The 21,583-nt window shown below is 38.5% G+C and overlaps 1 protein-coding gene across 2 annotated transcripts in view; it reads right to left on the bottom strand.

Moving 5' to 3' along the window:
• Positions 1–21,583, bottom strand: part of gabra3 (gamma-aminobutyric acid type A receptor subunit alpha3) — a 120,320-nt gene that overhangs the window by 75,687 nt on the left and 23,050 nt on the right. For both annotated transcript variants that reach the window (XM_042499612.2, XM_042499613.2), the window contains exon 2: positions 6,904–7,010. In XM_042499612.2, coding sequence (XP_042355546.1) covers positions 6,904–6,989 — 86 coding nt within the window. In that variant the 5' untranslated portion in view covers positions 6,990–7,010. The remainder of the gene's footprint in view (positions 1–6,903; positions 7,011–21,583) is intronic.

Genomic DNA, 21,583 nt, shown 5'->3' with positions numbered 1-21,583 from the left:
AACCTTAGAACGCTGAGAAAATTGGTTTGTTTTTTTTTTTCATTTTTTTCATTTTCCACAAATTTTTGGGTAATTTTCTTGTACTTTTTACTAATTTCTTGCAAATTTTTAACTAATTTCTGCCTTCTTACCATGTTTTTGAAAAACATCAAGCCAATTTGCTCAGGTTTTAAAGGTTTAAACAAATCCCACTCACCCTTTTATCCAAGCCACTGATTTATTTTTGAAAACTAAGGTGTACGTTGAGTTAATTTCGTCGCCCATTCATTTTAAACATCCATTAGATCTAACAGAGATAGTTTCTGTTATCACTTTGACCTTCTACACCTGCACTGATTGTGGGTACAAGCAGTGCTCCAATGTCAATGATAATAACAGACTCCTGACCTGCCTTGCTGCTCTTTGCTCATGGACTCATTTAAAAAGATGGTGTGATGACAATGTGACCCTCACCAGTTGCAGGGTGTCCTGACTCCCAGCTCGTCAAATACAGTAGCCTGGTCAGTGGTTGTAATTAGGCTAGGACAATATGTAATATTTCATACCTTTATACCTTCCTCAGGGTTCCTGTGGATCCTTTAAAAACTTGCAAAACGCATTAACTCAATTAATCTAATTATAAGGCCTGAATTTGTATTAATATATCATAAATAAGTCTTTCAAAAGTCTTAAAAATGCTTGGACATGGAAAGTAGGAGTTAAAGATTTTTTTAAAATTTTGTTTTGTTTTGATTTGTTTTAAGATATTGCACTGGTAACTAAGGTAACTTAAAGAACAACAACAATAACAATGTACTTATCATTATTAAGAATGATTGAATAATATATTTTACATTAATATCACCAAAAAGTTGTGTTTTATGTTTCAGTATTTATTTTGATAATGATAATAATAATTATAAATTTAAAAAAAATCTCCCTAACTTAAGTAAGTGATGTCAGTTAATGTTTTTTACTTTAGTATTGGCTGCTATAAAATTGGTCTTAAACTTTATTCCATGTGGTAGTAAAAAAAAGTCTGTAAGAGTCTTTAAAAAAGTCGCTGCTGTTATATATTAGCTTGTGCCGGGTAGGAAGAGCAGGAGGAGAGTCTTGGTCCTTCAGTGCTGTTTTTCGAACGGCAGCTACAGATGATCAGCTCTTACTACAATCAGTCAACCATAGATGGATTCTGATTCTGTGGGAAACTGAATACTCCCCATAATAAGCTCAGAATTTGAGACAGCATCACGGCTATTATTTTTAAATTTCTCTTGTCCCCTAAATCTATCCTTGAACTTGCATCACAGTTGTTTTCAGCAAAGCTGCCGTGAAACCAGACATTTTAGGCTGCAACAATTACAAAAACGACCTTCTAAATCCTGGAGGGACTGATTACGTGCTGTGCTGTAAACTAAAGCAGGATGCATATGTATTCGCAGATCATTTCTGATTTTTGATTGATAGTTACACTTAGTGAACCTTTCTCTTCTTTTGACTCAGAGTAGAAACTATTTGCCTGGTCATTCAATCAGCAAAGTGGCTCAGCCATGAATGCATTACCCTTGTCCGGACCTGTGACACATTAACCTTGACAACACTACCGAAACAGAATGTTATCTGTTGACCAGGTCACATCTCAAAGTGATGCCCCTCTCGGCCACGCTGTGAATAATTCATGCAAAATGGGGTGAGAAAAGAAGTAGAGGCTGGCCGGCTTCACTTCAATCCATAGGCAAAGTGTACATATAGCACCCTCGTCCTTATAGCGATTGATTATGTGCCACGGTAGCCAGCAGCTTGGCAACAGACTACAAACAAAATAGACAACAAGATGGCCTGAGTGTCCACTCTTGTTAAGTGTTGACTGTAGAAGGGGAAGGCGGGGGCTGGGAGCGAATTGAGCTGAAGGATTGAAAGACCTTCGCCGAATGGAAATAAACACAGCTTCCTCATTCATATGTAATACATGGATTCTTGGGAATAATAGCTTAATCAGCCCCGTCTTCCAGTGAGCTGGAAATGAGGAAATTTGGTGATGTGCAGAATGACAAACCCTTATAGAGAGGATTTGTCTGTTACACCTTAATCCATTAGGAAAGTCTCCTGCCTCAACTGTAGTAAAGCCGATTTGGAGGCTGCCGATAGCATCAGTGGGCATCAGGGAGGTGGCAGTTCTCAGAGAGAGACAGCTCTGCTGATACGCAGATATTCTGGGAGCATGTGCGCGCTGACGTTCCTGAGGATTATTTCCAAACTCCAACAACTTGAGCTTTGATGGACAACTAATATATACTTTCACTCTCGAATGCAAATTTCCAAAAGAAATTCCATTTTTGGTTTGGATTTGTCGAGAGGCAACATAATAATGTCTCCCCTCAAGTGAACTAAAGCAAAGTCTCATTTTGTGCAGGTTAGACTGAAAATGTGCGATGCAAAGACTTCTATGCAAGGGCTTTGCATATATGTGCACTACATCATGTCTCAAATAATTGCAGAAAGATTAACATTTGTGAAAATCCTTGTCACATGCTGTGTTAGGTCCATGCATAATGAATTGCATTGACTGCTTGGGCCCAGCAAGAAAGGGTGTGAGGACAATTTTCTGTCCTTAAATATGTCAACCCTTCATACATTTCCATTATTAACCTGCTGCTCTCATCACATCTAATGACTTTTCATATTATTTATGAACATCCTGAATACTAATGCCAGTAATTCGATCATTAATCTTCTCTGGCATCACGCTGCGCAATCAAACCAAAGCCAAGGTCAGGCTTCCAGTTTTGCAGTTTTAATTATTAAAATATTACTTATCTGTTAAATAATTTTTTTTGTAGTTGCTAATAAGAATTTGGACAGGGGTTTGTCCCCAGTGACAAAACACAAAATGCTCGAACGGAAACACTCCTCTTCTCCTGTTTTTACATATTTGTGAATTTTAACTATATATGTTTACGGCCTTTACCCTCAATTTATTGGGATCTGGGGTTTACGTTACGTTAGCGTTACTTTTCTTGTGCTTAATTCTGACGCCTTTCACAAGTATTTAAACCTTTGAACCCAGAGCAAATTAGTCCTATTTCTTTCAGAAAACATGGGAAAAAGGCAATGAGCAACTTGGTAAAAAATGTTTCACAATCACAAATATTAGTAGATTTAGAGAATGATTTTTAAAAAGCTAGGGGAAAATGTCCAAGGGAAAAAAAAGCTGGGGAAAAATTACATTTTTTATATTTATCATGATTACATTTGTAAGATTTTGTCAGAAAATTCTTACAAATTTTAAAGCACTTTTTTCAGGCAGTTGTTTTGACCCTTTTTTTTTTGTATTTTTTCAAAACTAATTTTGCTGGAATTTTTTTTGTATTTTTAACTAATTCTCTGCTAGTTTTTTGGTCATTTCTTTTTTATCTGCTCTTTGGCTTCCTCACATTTTTTAACGTAATCTAGCCAATTTTCTCAAGTTTTAAAAGGTCAAAGTACGTTCCCATGGATGTACAGGCAGCTATTTTTGGTTTACTTTGATACTGGGTATAACTTGTGTGATGTGATTATTCTCTAGCAAGTTCTGTAGTTCTAAGGAGCATATATTTTTCCATCATGATTTCTCTGATGATTTAGTGGTAATAATGATATCCTCAAAGTGTACATCAAACTGAATCTATATGGCATGTCTGCATGTTTAGATGTGAGTTCTGACTACAGATGGAGGACTCATTTTGACACAAATTGCGGCTCAGTGTCTCTTCCTCTGCACCCACCCTCAGCTCTCCCATGCGGAGGCGCACTTCACAATTTGAAAGCCTATAATTTAGATAGATCCGAACACCTGAACATTAGACCTCATTCTAAAACCATGGGCATTAATATGCGTCTTCCTCCGCTCTTCTGGGAAAGCTTCCCATGACATTTTCCGACCTGGCTGCAGGGATTCTCTCAGAATCCCATTCAGCCATATATTTTTCAATACTGCCATAAATACAGGCTATTAAACTCACTGTATGTCGTGCACAGCACGTGCCACCAGAACTCAGTCTGCGGTCTCATTACCCTTAGTAGTGTGGGGAGAAGTAACAGGACTGTTAACAGCTGGCAGCCAGCAATGGCAGGATCTATTTTTGCTGGTGATTGTTGGAACAGTGGACTTACTAACTCGATTACTCGAAAGAGTAACCAAGGGGGATTGTGTGAGTTTTATGTTATGTCGTGTTGGAATGAAGTGTGATTTATGATGATCTAATGAGGCAATTAAGTCTTGCCAGTCTTCAGAGACCGAGACAAAAGTTGGATTCAAAAGGTGTACCGTGGTATTTCTCTGTTTAATTAGGAAAATTAGTGTGAGACTTTGACTTTTCTGAACATTTAGTTGGTTTCAATTGTTTATTTATAAGTCTGAAAAGGTAAAAGTAGTTAGCACCATCGACAGGGAAGTGCACACTTACACCGTCATATACCAAATAGGTAACCCTGGAAAAATCTAAGTAAGGTATGAAATATTACATAATGCTCAAGCCTAGTTGGCAGGTTAATTCAGACTTGAAAGGTGGTACTACCTTCATTGTAAGGCTCAAATATGTTTTACAATTTCGTGAACATTTTATTTTAGCCAAAAATGGCTCTTTTGGTTAAAGGTTGCCGGTCCATTAGGGTTAGCTCTACCTCAACGTCCAAATATGGTCATTTCTGCTTTCAAAAGGTGGCAACAGCCAAAATGCTAAACTGAGGCCTCAAAACAGGAATCCACAAACCAATGAGTGACATCTCAGTGGCTACGTCCATGATTTGTACATTTTATGGGCCCAAAGCATGAAAAACAACCTCGGTCCAACAGTACACAAGATTACTGTATGCAAATTTGCCTCTAAGTCGTAGAGGTGAATCACACACACCATGTCCTTGAATGAAAAAGGCACTGTCAAGCAAAAGCACATATTCTCGGAGAAGAACTCTTTCCCACGTTTGGCCAGCACCTTCTCCTGGCCACACATTTCTGTTTAATATATGTAATTACAAACTCTGTGTGCTCCTAATAAGCACGGAGAGCCAAGTGGCACAATGACAAAGCAAACTGGGCTAATCCCTGTCACACTGTCCTGATTTCTCTCCCCAGTCTGCATTCTCCCAGGTTTGATGAGCCTGTCCTAGCGTGCACAATCTTAAAGTGATTTACACTCCGTCGCGCCGCCCTGCCACAACATCCTACCTTATCAACAATGCTAACATGGTGACCTGTGCAATCTCTTGAAATTACAAGGAATGTGGTGAGAATGACTTCTAGACATGCTGGAGCTTTTTTTTTTTTTTTTTGCTGACTCCAGCACGCAAAGTGAAAAATGTGCACAGGAGGCAGGAGTGAAAATGCTGTGAATGGACAATCATGGCTGTGGTGTGTTGCACAATGCAAATTAATTCACCTGTCAGTGAAATTCAGACCGGTGCAGAGGAGAGCGCGGGCTACATTCAGATGAGAGGATGTCATGTTTGCTCTTTTTCGGCCTGATTTAGGACAAGGTGGCATGAGTTCTATTTTAATCCTGGTCCAAAACATGTGAAAGTCACAGTGTTGTTCAGGAAGACCTTGAATGCAAAAACCACCTGAGACTGTAGGAGAAATAAAGGAGAGTATACCTGACTTTATTGTGCAATGCTAAAAGTTCTCCCTGGCAGTTTTATTTGTGTCAACACCATTAGCTGTGTAATTAGATCGGGGTGTCCGGGGCTTCACCTTCTCTAAACTACAAATATTTTTTGATTGAGTCTCCGCTGAGTGACATGGGGAAAATGCATGTGTTCGTCCCAAATGATGTGTGCACAGACCGTCAGAAATTTGAAAATCAGATAATAAAATTGATACTTTATGGCTTTTTGATGGGTCTGTGGATTTTAAAGGCATGTTTTATTTAAAAATCAACAAAAAAATTTAAAAGAAAAGAGAATACCCAACAATGTTACCCCCCCCCCCCCAAAAAAAATACCGAAAAGTTTTAAAGAAAAACAAAAAAAAAAGAAATTCCAACTTTTTTTAAATCACCAAAAATTTAAAAAGAAAAAAAAATCACCAAAAAACCACAGCTTCCAAGTATGTTTCTTTAAAAATTAAAAAATTCAAATTCAACTGTAAAATATATACAAAACCATTTAAAGTTGTATGCCTCTCCCCTAAGCCAAAAGGGTAAAAAAGGGAAAGAAAAGCCCTTCCCCGGGCTTAAATAATTATTTGATATGCCTCCCCCTTTTTTCACAACTCCTTCCCTTCTCATAATTAACACACAGTCCCTAATAATGATAAAACGCCCCAGGGCTGATAATATGTCCAAACTTGAACTTGATTAAATGTACTTTGTTAGATTCGCTACAATTTACAAAAATACACACTATTTTTCCGGCTCTAGTGAAAACATTTTTAATGATAGCAGTTGCAAAGTAATTTGTTTCTACTCAATACTACTAACAACTACAAGTATGTATTACATCACAGTTAAGTTAAAAGTAAATAGGTGATCGGTGAATAGATGAAAAAATCAGCAAAATAGAGCGTGCTCCTAAAGGAGGATCCTACAGAGACCAAGGCTAAGCCCCCAATGTCCTCGAGTGCCCCTTACCATTACAGAGTTCTGGTTGTTTCATTTGCCAAACTGACAGTCACAGCTGAGACCATCGCGCTGTGTAATAACAAACAACATTTCTTGCCTTTTCTCTGCTTACAATACAGATGAACTTCTGCCTCTAATGGTGTTGGTTAGATTACAATGTCTGCCGCAGCAGTGAGCGTGATTAATAAAGGTATTATACAAAACACATCACCAGAACGTCAACCGGAGGGACGGAGTCAGAGGGGAAATGAAATAGCAGGAGAGGAAGGGCGACGGTAAATAGAAAACAGAGAGGGACTGAGAGGTGAAATACAGGATGTTGTTGTACCTGACTGCAGGAAGGATGTTAAGAAACAGGAGGAAGATCCACAAGCCCAAGTCCGGTGATTTCAGTTTCCAAAGTGCAGCAGCCATATCAGTAGAAACAGAAGACTCCTGTAGGAATGACAGAGGAGCGAGAGAGATGATGTCATACAGTATTCACTGACGAGGTCTGGATAACAGCTCGTAAGTGACTTAAGGACATGATGTAATTTTGGTAAATGCAAAAGTGATATCATATGATCGTACTTCATTTTTATCATTCATCAAGTCTCGATCATAGAACGCCAACCTGCTTAACCCGCCTGCTCTTGTCTGGTTTATATATTTTTGATTTATGACATTGATGGTGTTTGTTTGGTCTTAAACCGATACTGACATTTTTATTCCCAACAGCACTGGGCTGTAAAACACATCACGTTAGGAGTCTTTTATATTAAGTGACATAAATCAAACAGTGATTTTAAAAAAAAAAAATCCATGTTGGAAAAAAGGGGGTTGTCATATTTATGAGACCCTTCAGGGAAGAGGTTGGATGTTCGTAATATAAAGTAAGTTGAGCATCATGTGGTGCTGTCTTGCCTGTCACTGTGGTGAAAAGAGCAGCCCAGTCACTAGAAGAAAAAGTATGCATTGTGGTTGTATCTGGCATCCAGCATGTGGTTTCTGTGTTTTCTTTGAACCATGAATGTTAAACTCATTTCTGAGTTTTATTCGGATCATATTTATGTTTCCAAAAGTGATGTAGCTCTGATTACATGTATATGAACTGACTTAGTTTCAGACTTTGTACCCTATGGCATCACAAATTTGAGTTTTGGCATTCTAGTTTTGGATTTTTGGACTTTCATATACATTAGGAATAACATGTATGATTTTTGAAAATGGGTGTAGCTCCCCTTTAAGTGCAACTTTAATTATATAAGCTGATGGAGCTAACCTGGTTTAAATGCTATGTCACTGGGAGGTGGAGGGGATGGTGGGTGTTGTAACATATAGGAGAGATGCCTGCCAAGCTACAGACCACAACAAAAACAACAAAACCTTCGTGCCAGTATAGCACCCCTGAAACCACACATTTTAAGCCAAAACATGATGTTGACGTCCTGGCCTTGGTTGCAGCATCCCAGAATGTCAACAGCAGATGCATGTGACACCTATGATATGTAGATATGAGGGTCCACTGAAAAAGCGGCAATGTGTGAAACATTGGAATGAGAACATGTTGTTTCAGCTTGATTATCTTGTTTTCATTGGAAGCTAAATATAAAAGAGACCATAAAATTAATAATAAAACATGCTTTTTTGTTAAAAAAAAAAAAAGGATTTGGTACAGCCCCCCCTACCCCTCACATATTTCATGTACCCTTTTTACATTAAATATTAAAAAACCCACCTTAATATCCTCAAACCAAAGTAAACTGAAAACAGATATGTGCTGTTAAATTCATTCATACATTTACTGTGAGTGTTTGTGTCTGTTTTTACACCCACAGGACTCTCAGTCATCATTAGAGATGATGTAGACTTTGAGCAGCACACTTAACACAATTTGACCAAACACAAGCGGGATAAAACATCGCATAAAAAGCCTGGAATAAACACATTATCCAGCAGTACACAGTCTCCTTCTCCCTTATATCTCCACTCTATTGATGTTGCATAGCGACTGCATTCCTAACGCTGTAATTATTGGTAATTATTACAAGGCGGTTGCAGTCTGGCAATTTACACAAAGATTAAATGACCACTCATTAAAAATGCATGAGCTCAGAGTGCAGGCTGAAAACACCGTGAAAGATCAGGGAAAGGAAGCCAAATCTGCAAATGACCGAGAGTCACTCGGCCACTCCCGCACACACGCGTGCAGCAGCTGCGTCTTACTTTAAAGGCTTTCATGTTGTTTTTGAGAGATTCGGCCCCTCTTTTATTGCTGCCATACAGAGGGAAGATCAAACATTTTTTGAGGGCCAATCAGTCCTCTGCGTGCCACTGTGGAGCACTCATCCTGAGGAGGAGTAAACAGATAGAGTGTATGCAAAGATACACTTCAGGTTAGTGTTCAAAGAGGAGGCTGCACTAATAATGCCACAACCTTTGACTGTCTGTCTGTTCATGACGACTCTGATTAATGTCAGGTCTTAATGTGGATTGTAGCTGAGCAACAAGTGAAGTCGAGATCACATCTAAAAAGTCTGACAGTGATGCTCATGAGCCAAAGAACTCAGAGTTAGCAGCCAATTATTTCAAAATGTCTCATATGTGTGAGGAATTAGAGATGCTGATTTCTTGGCAGTTTGTAACCCAAAGATATTTTGAGGCAAGCGAGTGGTAAACACTTTGTTTTCTTCTCATTGTGCACCAGATTAACCCTTTGAAATCTGGATTGACACCATTTTCTTTGTGCTGCATTCAAATGCCTTTTTCAAGCTGTTTAACCCTTTGAAATTGGATTAATTTGGTGTCATTTGTTAAGAAAACATGGGGGGGAAGTACTGGGAAGCTACAAAATTATACAAAAACCTAAAATGAATAAATAAATAATGAGCCTATCCTTTAAACATCTATTGACTGCCATAAAACTGCCGTAAACAATGGTTTGAAACAGTCAAATAGAGAAATGGCCACTGGGTACTGTCTGCAGACATACTTGGTTTAAAAAAAAGCTCCTTAAATTTGTTCCATCACATACAATGAAGCGTAAAGAGAAATGTAAATCAGCTGTTATTTTTTTTCAAAAATCTATGATGCACTTACAGGGGATTTGACAAGCGTCAATACACTTTGACATTTTGTTCCATAAATCCAAGAGCCACGAGGTGTTATTGATGTAAAAATATTTACAGTCATCGTTATTATCCTGTGACTGAGTGTCCTTGCAGCCACAAATAAAGCAGCCATCCATCTGTTTTCTATGCCATCAACCGTTCTCCTTTGGCAGAGAAATAATAAAGTAGCGAGGACAGAGATCATGTTGGCTCCAGTGAGGAAAGACGTGCAAACTATTTGAATATGACAATATCCAGGTTATTTTACATGAGTAGCCAGATCAAAAACAAAACTGCAAATGTCAATTAAATGCAGTACAGTTCATGCAAATTTTCCCAAATGCTATTTTCCCTAATTTCAGCCTTCATCTCCCTTTCAACAGATGTCAAGCTCAAGGGCAGGCCAAGTCCCAGACTGTGTCAAATTAAACCACTCTTGTGTTGCTTAACAAATGCTGGTAAACAGCAGACTTCTACTGACCTCTTTTATTTTTTCTTTGTGTAAATCATATTTGGCATCAGTGCTTTCATCCTCTTTTCTTTCCCCTTCTCTCCGTACATTCTGCAAGGCGGGTTTGTGTTCAAACAGACCGCAGATCGTTATCCATTAAACATTTTTATGTTCCCCATAAAAACTACAGATGCCCTCCGGAGTCAGACGAATCATTTCCTTGTCTTATAATGTGTGTCTGAAAATTGCATAGCTAATTTCCTGACATATTGCCACCTATTCCAGCCACTTCCACTTAGATGTCCTGCATGAATCAATCTTTAGAACATGCTCTGATTCCTCCGTGCCGAGATGTTCAGTCATAACAGTGTTTCATTACTGGTAGTCATAGTTTGTGGTAGTTGAAAGGTGTGATGAGATCTCATCCTCTAAAGATACACAGTGCACAGTGTGATAGACGATGATCTGGGTGTTATAATGGACGGTGATTTTAAATGGGACAAACAGTGATCTCATATAGTTGTTTTTCCAGCTGAGGCTCTTAGTTAAGGTCAAGTAAGTTTTATCTCTGAGTGATTTTGAAAGGGTTATGCCATCTTTAATCTCTACTCGGCTGACTACTTCGTTTTGGAATTGATTTGAAAATGTTACTGATCACTTTTAAAGCTCGTCTGGGTCTTGCCCCTAGATTCATATTAGATATGTTGACACTGTATGAGCCAGCTCGCAGCCTTAGATCCTCAGGTGGGGCCCCTTCAGCCGTTCCAAAGTCGAGGCTTAAATCTAAAGTTGGCGCTGCTTTTGCCGTCAGGGCCCCTCGACTTTGGAACAACGTGCCTGAGGAGATAAAGCTGGCAGAATTGGTGACTTCCACCAAGTTACGTCGTAAAACCCATTTTTATGGACTTACAATGTGATGTTGAGTCTTTTAATTTACCTTTTAACTCATCAGTTATCTTTTTATTTTGTCTTGACCCTGATTATTATGATGATGTTGTTTAGTCGTAGAAGTAGTAATAATAGAAGCAGTAGTATGTGTTTACTGCCTTTATTTTGTTATTGTATTTTTCTAACATGTTTCTGCCTCTACTATTTTGTTTAATTCTACCTTAATTCTTCTCAGGCCTTTGTTTGGCATTATTGTTCAACTTCTATTGTAAAATTGCCTCAGTTTTCTGTCTCTGCTTTGTTTTGTTTGTCAAAGCACTTTGTAAACTCTGTTTTGAAAGGTACTATGTATATATAATGTTATAATAATACTAATAATATTTGTAATATTATTGTAAGGCCCTCTATGTGATGTCAGTGAAGCCTCTCTCTCACGCTTGCACTGGGTCCAGGATTCTGCAGCAGATCTTTTAACAGAAATAAGCGAGCGAAAGCATGTTTCCCTCCGTACTGGCCTCCTATCACTGGCTCCCGGTGGGATTGACTTTAAGATTTTGTAGTTTGCCTGCAAATCATTAAATGGGACAGCTCCAACCTATCTCTTTGACCTTTTACAACCTCACGTTCATCAGGGTCTCTCTGGTCCACCGACAATATCACTCAGTCAATCAATAATATATTTGTCACGTGTAATTGTACAAGATACAATTCCATCGAGCTGTGAATTGTAACTTAGTCCTTTTTTGTCTCCTCTTACATTGCAGGCTGCTGTTTGAAAGTTGTCCATGTTTCCAGACAGACTGTGTTCTTGTGGCATCCCGGATTGTTCAGGTAATCCATTGTCTTTGTTTTTGGAATGATTTAATTGTAGTTTTAGTTTTGGGCACAGTTGCTTCTGCTGTTTTGATGGCGACTCGGTCAGTTGAAACAGATTCAGCTGGTCAATATGAATATTCAACATTTTTTTATTTTTTCCATGTAAAGTATTAAACTTTGAGCGAGGCTCAACGGGACATTAATAATGCCAGCAGCATTCATGTAATATAGTGAACAAGCTAATGGGACTAACGACAGATCAGAAATGTGTAACAACATTTTTTGTACCAGATATCAGATAAAAGCCAGAGATTTTCTTGTATTAAGTTGCTGTGAGCTGTACATCCACCACTTCAAAGCAGAAAGAGAGGATAATATTATCCTGGTGCCTTTATGGTGCAGAGTCTCTCTGTTGTTGCTGCATCGTGTCCACAGCTCCTTGTACCAAAGTGTAGCATGAAAGTCAAGAGTGCTCACTCTGCACTCAGTCTTAGGACCAAACATCCCCAGAAAAACACTGCACAGCACACTGACAGGCCAAAAAAAAAAAACCCAGAAAATCTCAGTCGATTAAGAGCTCTCTGACAGATCATTCAAATCTCTGTCTTTCAAGGGGCAGCCCTAGTTGTTTTCAAATTAAATCATCCTCAGACTGTCTCGATTCTCTTGGCTCCATTTCTCGTGTCACTGAGGGGATGTGTCGCAGTTTGTTTACATATCTTAACCTTAACAAGATGGCCACATGGTTGCTCCTCCTGAAAGCTGGCAGTGATCTGGCTTTGCAGCTATCTCTGAACATTAATCAGTGACCCACAGTGATTACTCCCCTTTGTTCATCTGCTGCCCATCATCACCATCCTTTCCTCAATATTAACATTTCAGTACTTCCCATAGTATCCGATTCTTTTTTTAAAATCTTGTCTGAGTGATTTTTAAATTAAAAAAAAAAAAAATGTAAACATTTTTGCGGGTCTGGAAATGCAATGCAGGCGAAACTTATCGTGAGTTATTCTCATTAGTCAGTCCATAAACGCCATCTTCTATCACATTTCCTATAGAAGCTCTATTCTGTTCTGTTTATTCACTTCATGTCTCCTGAACACAAGCACCAATTAGAGCTGCAGTGAATCCAGAAAGCTCACTAGACACAGCACTCTTACAAGTGTCAACAAATTGTCTTTGTAAGAATAACACAAACAGGCATTAAAAGACTGGCTGCCGGCCGCCGTCTACAATTCTGCACCCGATTTACCAATACCTGTCATGCAAATAAGGGGCTGAGCGTTCCCTGGAGCTCAGATTGCACTTGAAACAGAGAATATAAAGGAGGGAAAAAAAAGACATGGTGCTTTTGTTGGCAAATTAAAAATAGCTTGCCGTAGGTGACAGTAAAGCCCTCTCCATTCCCTACTCTTCTAACATTTGTTTTCAGTTCTACTGGCAGTTTTTTTTTCATAACGCAGTGAGTAATGAAATCGCATGTGACAGAATTAAAAGGCTATAAATGCCTTTGATGCAAATTAGCTGAATAATCTGACTGGACGACTGCTCTGAGTGATTTGTTGAACAATAAAGATAATAAGTGGTGAAATAAGAAGTGGCAGGGCCTAGTTTCCACCCAGAAAGATGTCAGTTGGGGACAATTTAGATCTTCAGTTATTTTTTACAGTTTGGCAGTCAGTCATGACCTAAAGGAAGCTGAAATCCAAACTGTCATATTATAAAGTTCACGGTATGTTTTTCCATGCAAATAAATCCCACTGGTGCAGTAAGTGCACAGGATGTCAGCGAACCTCCAAAAGAAACTGTGGACCTCATCAGCCAATAAACACTGTCGACTGCAGTAATTGTTGAATTTAGGACACAGCTCTATAGCCATGTAATCCAAGTAGCTCTTCACTAAAAATAGCCCAAAATCCTGTCACATTTGGTTTGATGTGACAGTCATGCACTGAGCATCTTCCAGTGATCTTTGCGCTCTGTAATTCAACCACATATGTGAAAAGAACTTCATACTCCGTTATAGTTGGGAAATGTTTGTTTGTATTCAGGTCATTTATTTTTGCACAAATCAGCAGAAAGAATTAGAGGCTTTATTGTTTTCACTAGCCAGTTAAAGACTTTTAATTATGTCAGAAACAAGGATTTTAAGAAGAGTTTGCAAAAACAAAGGGAGAAAAAAAAAGGACAAGACATGGGCGTAACAGAAGATACACACATTTTCAAAGCTCCTGCTTAATTGAAGCTGAACAGAACACATTCTCACTCCTAAAGTGTCAAATACCAACATTTACACACTTGTAACCAACGTAACGACTTCAGAGTGCCTTTCTGACGCAGAGGGCCACTAACCTGCATTGATATTTGATGAATTGGGAACAAAAACAAAGCGAACAAAAAGCTGGAGTTCAGTTTAAAGGTGACTTGCGGGGATAAAAAAAAAAGTCATGTGTAAATTGTGGTTATAGTTAGAGAAAAGTAAAAACTATCATTTTGAATAATGAGCTGAAACATCAGGATCAACAGTTGAAACATGTTAAAGGTAATGTAAAAATTGTGAAAACATTAGGCTAAAAGTAATAAGAGAGATGCTAAAAGTAATAGGATAGATGGTAAATGAATGGGTGAAGATAAAATAGTTGGCTAAAAGTAATGGGATACATAATAAATAAATGGATGAAAATGCTAATGCTAATGAATGAATTAAGTTGAAATAGTGGGTTAAAAGTCATAAGATGGTAAATACATTATTAAAGTTGGAATAGTTGGCCTAACGCTAATAGGATAGATGATGAATAAATGGATGGCGTTAAAATAATGATAATAGTTAATTAATAATTGTGTGAAAATGGCAATAGTATCCACTTTTATATAATGTTATGTAACAGTGTGTTTAAAATCAGTTCAAATCACCACATTTGGGAACATGATGTCGATAGGATACTCCCACATCTCTAAAAAAAATAAATAAATTTAAAAAAAAAAATCGACTGTTGCAAACACCCAGAACAAGGAACACAGGTGCACCTAATGAGCGGGGACCATTTTTCTCTCTGTTTTGGGACTGTGGGCATGAGCGTTATTATGATCATTATGCCTCATCACTGCCAAATGATCAATGTATCGGGCTGCCGGGCAAAAATGTTTCCACGGGGGCCCATCGCTATTATGTTACGCTGGTGATGATTTGTCAAGATTTTGGTGTGTCCCTCACAGACATGTAATGAGAGTACAGTGGATCATTATGAGCACAGCGCTACATGACAATAAGCTTCTGTTGCTGTTTGTAGGGCGGAGGAAAGATACATTTCATGCTGTCATTTTCGCTGTTCTGTGCCAAGGTTTGGCTGACGAATGTTCAGTAAGTATAGTGTAGTGTTCACAGGTGCTGAAAGAAACCATAAAACTGTAGAATAAGACAGCCCAAGTGGCCCCGATAGTCAACTTTAATCAAAGCTAAACATATTTTATCTCCTCTGAATTTAAGGTGAAGTGCCTTTATTTTATTAGTGCTAAAACTTGGCAGGAATCTAAGGAATAAGGTCTCTCGCTTGCTGGTTTTGCCAACTTGGAGAAAGCTTACTCTCCTTTGACTGCACGTTTACAAGTGTAGACGACATCCTCAAATGCACTTTTCATTAGCATAAAGAAATTAATAAAATAAGTATACCAGATGGAGTTATTTTTACAGAGATAGATTTGGACTTTTCATGCTGTGTGCTTAAATGTTCCTGACAGTATAGAGAGGGAATAACAGAAATCTGGTTTCCAAAAGGAGGCCAGAGTGGTTAAAAGCAAAACACTGTCACAGCCCTTAAACATTTGTAATTTGATGTTCAGAAGGAGCTCAAACCTTTTTTCGAGAAGGAGTAAAATATTAACTGCTACGATGAGAATGTGGCGGTGACAATGCAGTACATGTGACAGTGAATATCACTTGATACGTGACAAGGCGAGGCTTTCGGGGGGCTTAAGCTCCCGTCAAGGCTGCACTACAGCAGACCAGAGACGAGTGATGAAACAATAACAGAAACTGCGGAAAAGTGAAAATTCCTGTAAGCACTTTGCTGGGACTGTAATGTTTAAAGCCACCGACATGCCACCTTGGCTTCCATAAAATCATGATGGTTTGCTGCTTGGGGGAATGGCCTCATATAAGACTCCCTCGCCTGTGTGCTCTATTTCAACCCAATATTTTTTCTTCTTTTGTATGTAAAAGTGAGCTTTTATTGTTCCACGGATCCCAGTCTCCTCTGTGTCTGAATAAAGCTGATTTGGCTAACACCTCCCTTCAATATTTCAACAACAGTTCTCACCTGTCATGTTGCTAATGGCTGAGATCTATAATGCTTACCCGGTTCAGCATGTTTGCACACACAAAGCACAGCTGGGTAATTCTCTATAGATACTGCTTCATCTACAATATTTGATCTCCATTTATCAAATGTGTAAAGTATACAATCTTGAAAATACTGGAGAGAGTTCCCAGAACAACAGAGCTCAATAAGCAGTGTCGACTCACTAACCCTAATGATTAAAAAAAGCCTATATTTAATGGGGAGCATACCATTATTCACAGAATATTATCCATTAATGGGGCTCAACACTAACTTGGCTGCCAGACTGGTAACCAGGCTTCAGCTTTTGGTCATTTTAGGCACCATATATTCTGAGTAGGCCTGTCAAACAATTCATCTTTTTTAAAAAGTGAATGAGGACTGGCGTGCTCAGTGTGTGTCAAGTTAATTGTGGTAAAACAAGGTGCTCTGCTTAAATATTACTGGCCATAAAGAAACAGCTTACTTAAACGTGCTGGAGAGGTCTCTTGGAGAGAAAATGACATTTTTCTCTCCAAAAAAGACGTTTTTCCCTCAGTTACAAGAGTGATTGTAACAGCTTCAAAAGACCACTCCACAACGTCTGGGTGGGCTGGCTCTTTTTGGCTCTGTTTTTTTCACTTCATCTTTTTAATAGTATTTAATCTCTGGGCAACTGCATCGCCAAATGAATGTGCAAATTCAGTGACAGAATTTAAAACCGGATGTCACATAACTCCTTAACACAAGAAGAAAACATGGCCATCTGGACATTACTAGAGGATTACATAAATTAACAGACACAAAATAAACTTTATTACATTCTTTGTAGATGACACAATATTACTGTTGCAGCATATTGTCATGCATGTTTTAGTTTGCCATCCTGCTATTTCGTCGAATTTCGTATTTTTCTGCCGTCCAGAAGGTGGTTTTTGTTGTTCGTCTAACATCTGCGTGATTCCATGTAAACACAGCTTCAGCCTGTCAATGAGTGTGCCAGTTCTCTCCACTGCTTTATGTCATGGAGCTGCCTGCTCACGTTGCTTCGAGCTGCAGTGCTCGTCTCGACCTTTTTGTTCTGCAGGATGTGCGACCTTGAACTAGTGAACTTTAATGTGTCACTTGTCTGTGTGCGTGTTGTAAATGCATCACAGTATAATTTTTTCATCCAGCTGAAAGATGCTGGGATACTTCGCCTCTTAAGACTTCACAAATTTCCTCTCAGTTTTTCATTCTGGTCCATCTGGTTCTTTGTTAATTGCATCAATTTTTATGCATTATTTTTTGATGTTGGCGGGTTGGTGGAACTTTTCAAGCCCATAGTTGAACAACCTAATTAGGCTCGCCATTGTCTCTGAAACAAATGGCTGTGTGCCAGTGAGTAAATACACCAGAGCTGCAACGATTAGTTGATTAATTGACTGAAAGAAAATCAGTCGCAGACTCTTGATAATCAGTTAGTCATTTGTAATTTTTCACGCAAAAATGTTAAAGTTGTGGTGGTTCCAGCTCTTTAAATGTGAGGATCGGCTGCTTTTCTTTGTCATTTATGATAGCAAATGAGTAGTATTTGGGTTCTGGACTGTTGATTGGTCAAAAGTAGCAAATTCAAGACTTCATTTTTGACTCTGGGAAATATTGATTTTGCGAGTCATTGCTGTTTTTTTAGCAGCTTTGTAGGGATCCAAGGTAGCTGTTCTTGTGGAGACATTGCTGCTATTCATGCCAATATAATGACACCAAAAGTGCATATTTTAAGCTAAAAAAGATATTTTCCTTCCCATAACCAAGTGGTTTTTGTGGAATAACCTACCCTCTATAACTGTTTGTTAATTATGAGACTGTACATTAAGGATGTAATGCTAATTCGTATGAGATCATACAACTGTTGTAACGAACCATTCTATGAAAACTTTGGGTATAATGCTGCACTTGTCACTTTAACTTTTTACTCAGATGTCCAAACACAGTGGACAAGGTCCGGGACAAATAACCTAATGCAAAGGCCAACCGTCATATCTAGTGCTGAACAACAACAACAATTGAAGATAAATATATTAATATACTGTAGGCTACATATTATATGTTTACTTGCCCACAAAATCAAATGAGCCCACGTGGACTAGTACTTCGTTTTCAAGGCAGATCCTAAAATACTATATATATACTGGTATTGACAACTTACTTACTGGCATCCTGACATGCCGAGACAGCTTTAGAAGAAAAGTGAAGGGATGATCAAAGTGATGACAAAATTCATTTAATGCAATCCATCCAATAGTTGTCGAGTCCTTCACTCAAAACTACAAATGTCAACGTCATGTTGGCATTAAAGGAAATACGAAGGTACCACCAACGTTATTACAATTCATTGTCATGTATGTCTGTCCAAAATGTGGTTCTAGTCCATCAAATAGATCCTGAGATGAAGCTTTGACCTGCTGAGTCTCTGGAGTAAAATATCAGAGGAATAAAGGAGAATAAAGGCTTGGACAACACCTGTCATGTTCAAGTATTTTCATACGCCGCTGATAGAGAGTGATATATGGGGTATTTGATTGATGGCAGTGACATGGAAGTCCCATCAGAGAGCATCCCATGTCACTGGTGCGTCTTCAATCTTAGTGAAACCACAAGACAGAAAAGACAAGATCAAGTTAGACAGACGATTGCCCTGTGTCCTCTTTATTCTTTTTAGCCTGTTTCTCTGATGACTTCAGAGAACTGTTTGCCAGTGTTGTTAATGGATGGACTGTATGGAAATATCGATGCTGTAACAATTTTCAGACTCACTTTATGACCCAGAGAGCTAGAGCTTTAAGTCAGGGTGGACGAGGTTAATGGACCAACAGTCGAATAATGCTGGTGATGTATTTCATTTTTTCTCTATATATATCTCACGTTGGTTTCAGGGGTAATGACCTTATGAATTCCATTATTATGTACTGCTTTTTACCTTTTTGGACTAGGCAGTGGGTGCCATTTAATCCCTCCCTAATTAGCCAGTCTCACCTATTGGCTATATATAAAAGGAAACGATCTGAGACCTCTGATGCTCGAGCTATACAGTACATTAAATTAATGGTTCATTAGTATAAGAAGTAGATTTCGGGGTGGTTTGGAGGAGCAGTTGGAGGAAGTATTTTTGCATAGCGCCTGAAAACCCCAATGTGACATGGAGGGTTCAGCTCATTAACAAAACTAGACAGTGTGAAAAGTTTAAATAGCGGAGCCGCCGTTGCTTCTGGGCTCGTCTCGAAATGTCTTGTTAGCAATATGCTTTATTGGATACTAAACATAAAGAATGAACAAGAATGTAACCTGTACAAAGTGATTCCTTCATAATTTATTGCTTCCTGGCTTCAAGCCAGTGCTTCTTTGGGAGGCAAATTTGATGGAGTGGTGACTCAGCATCTCGAATCGTGGACAGCAGTTTGTTCGTAGTTAGTCAAGTGGTGGATATGTTTTCTCTCGATAAATGATTTTTCACATAATTAGTTTGAATACATAATGTGATTTATTGTGATCATTTAAAATATACTTGTTAGCATATTTCTATTTTTATTTCAAGTATTAAAGATGTTGCTATTTACATAGTCAAATTCCTTTTGGTGGAAGTTTTTCCATATTAACAGTTTCCATTTCAGAAAGCTCTCAATGTTAAGGCTGCTGTGAAATTCAACATTTGTGATTCTACTTAGACTTCGGGACAATGAGTACCAATTTAGCTTTCTCCTGAATTTTAAGTTTCCAGAGACTCATTCTCTCATTGGGGCTAACTTCAGCGGAACTCGAGGTAGAACTTAATTTAGAAAGTCCACCTACAGATTGTTTTTTCAGTATTTGTACAAGTTTATTGAGACTCAACGATCCCACTGAGTATATTGTGCAACATCTATTGCACATCTGTCCATCCTGTCCCTACTCAGTTGATCTTTTGTCTTTTCTTTCTTATCTGCGGCGAGAGTCCAAGGATAGAGGCATGGTTTTATATTGGTAAAACTCTCTCCAAGGCAAGAAAAGCAATTAAAAGAAAAATTGATATCATGGTGTAAAATGTACACTGTAAAATCTGACAAGTTGATTTTACTAGGAATCATATCTAGGAAACTAATTGCCTTGATGAATATAAATATTAAATTTAATCTATGCTTACATCATATGTAACCTTTACTTAAAATGTAGTCATATCTACTGAATTTTGTGAAGTTGTTGCAATTTAAATATGACAAGCTTAGTTAAATCAGTCTAAACCAAGTTTACTGTGCTATTTGTTGGCATTTTGCTTTCTTAAACGTGAAATAAAAACAAAACTCGCAGATACTAACACTATCTCTATTTTCAGCATTGGCAAAATCCTCTCTGTCATGATCAAGATTAAGTGCTACTCAACAGGTGTTAAGTAAACTTAACAATTAGATGTAGAATAAACATAAAATAAGATCAATAGGTATATTTACTTTTTTAAGTAAGTAAGTAAGTTTCAAAGATTATTTTATGTAAGATCAATTTATCAGATTTTACAGTCTGAGCTGAGCAGGAACGTGCAGGTGGGGCCAACTGTGCATATTCAGAGGCAGTAAACCTGGAAGCCAGACATTTTTTGGCAAGATGTACTAAGCCAGCAACTCCATTGGAGTCAATGAGCACGATTTTGGCCACCAGTAGTAGTAGTAGGAATTATTTTACATCTCTGGGTCCAGCAGACCCGAGTACTAGAGGCAGCCCCCCAAGCGCCTCAAAAACTGCATTGTCCAAGAATCAGACACTGGTGAGACGGCTAAAAAAGATCTAGAAAATGAACCGAGTGAGCGTTCAGCAGGTTAATCATAAAACAATTACTGCCGTGCAAACAAGTGCAACATGCTGTTACCCATGAATAATGCAGGCACCCCCAGGGCCAATTAGCAGGGGTGCATCATTATTTCAAATGTGATTTCTCAGGTGATAACTTAGACACCGTGCCGATTATTGACAAAACCTGAAGGGATAATGCAGTTCTGCACAAGGTGTGGCCTGGCTTCATGAGGCTTTCCGGCTCATTTCCATCTGCTGGATCAAATTCCTAAGATTATATCGTATACCTGGTCTGCCCTGTCTCAGTGTATATAGAGCACCTTATAGCCCACAGCAAATCCCTCTGATTTTCTCCACATGGTATTGCATGCTGTATCCAGTGCATGCATTATCATGCCACACTCATTTGTATTCTCGTAGCATCCTCGCAGCAGTAGGTTACTGTGCTGACCCGCAATATCATTCCCTGCACACAACTGAGCTGTGTCAACATCAATGAAGTGACTGGCAAAACATGTCTGCCCATGCAGCCAGCAAGGGAAAAGTCTCATTATGTTCAGTTTCGCTGCTGTTTGTTGAGTCACTGTCATATGGAGTGTAATCTGACTCCACCAGCCCTCTTCTTACTTTCATCTAAAAGATATGCAT

This window comes from Plectropomus leopardus, chromosome 15 (assembly GCF_026936395.1).
Source record: "Plectropomus leopardus strain MGB_pleo_1.0 chromosome 15, ASM2693639v1, whole genome shotgun sequence".
Taxonomy (NCBI): domain Eukaryota; kingdom Metazoa; phylum Chordata; class Actinopteri; order Perciformes; family Serranidae; genus Plectropomus; species Plectropomus leopardus.
Note: the sequence above shows the minus strand (reverse complement) of the source record. Positions and strands in the feature narration are given on the sequence as shown.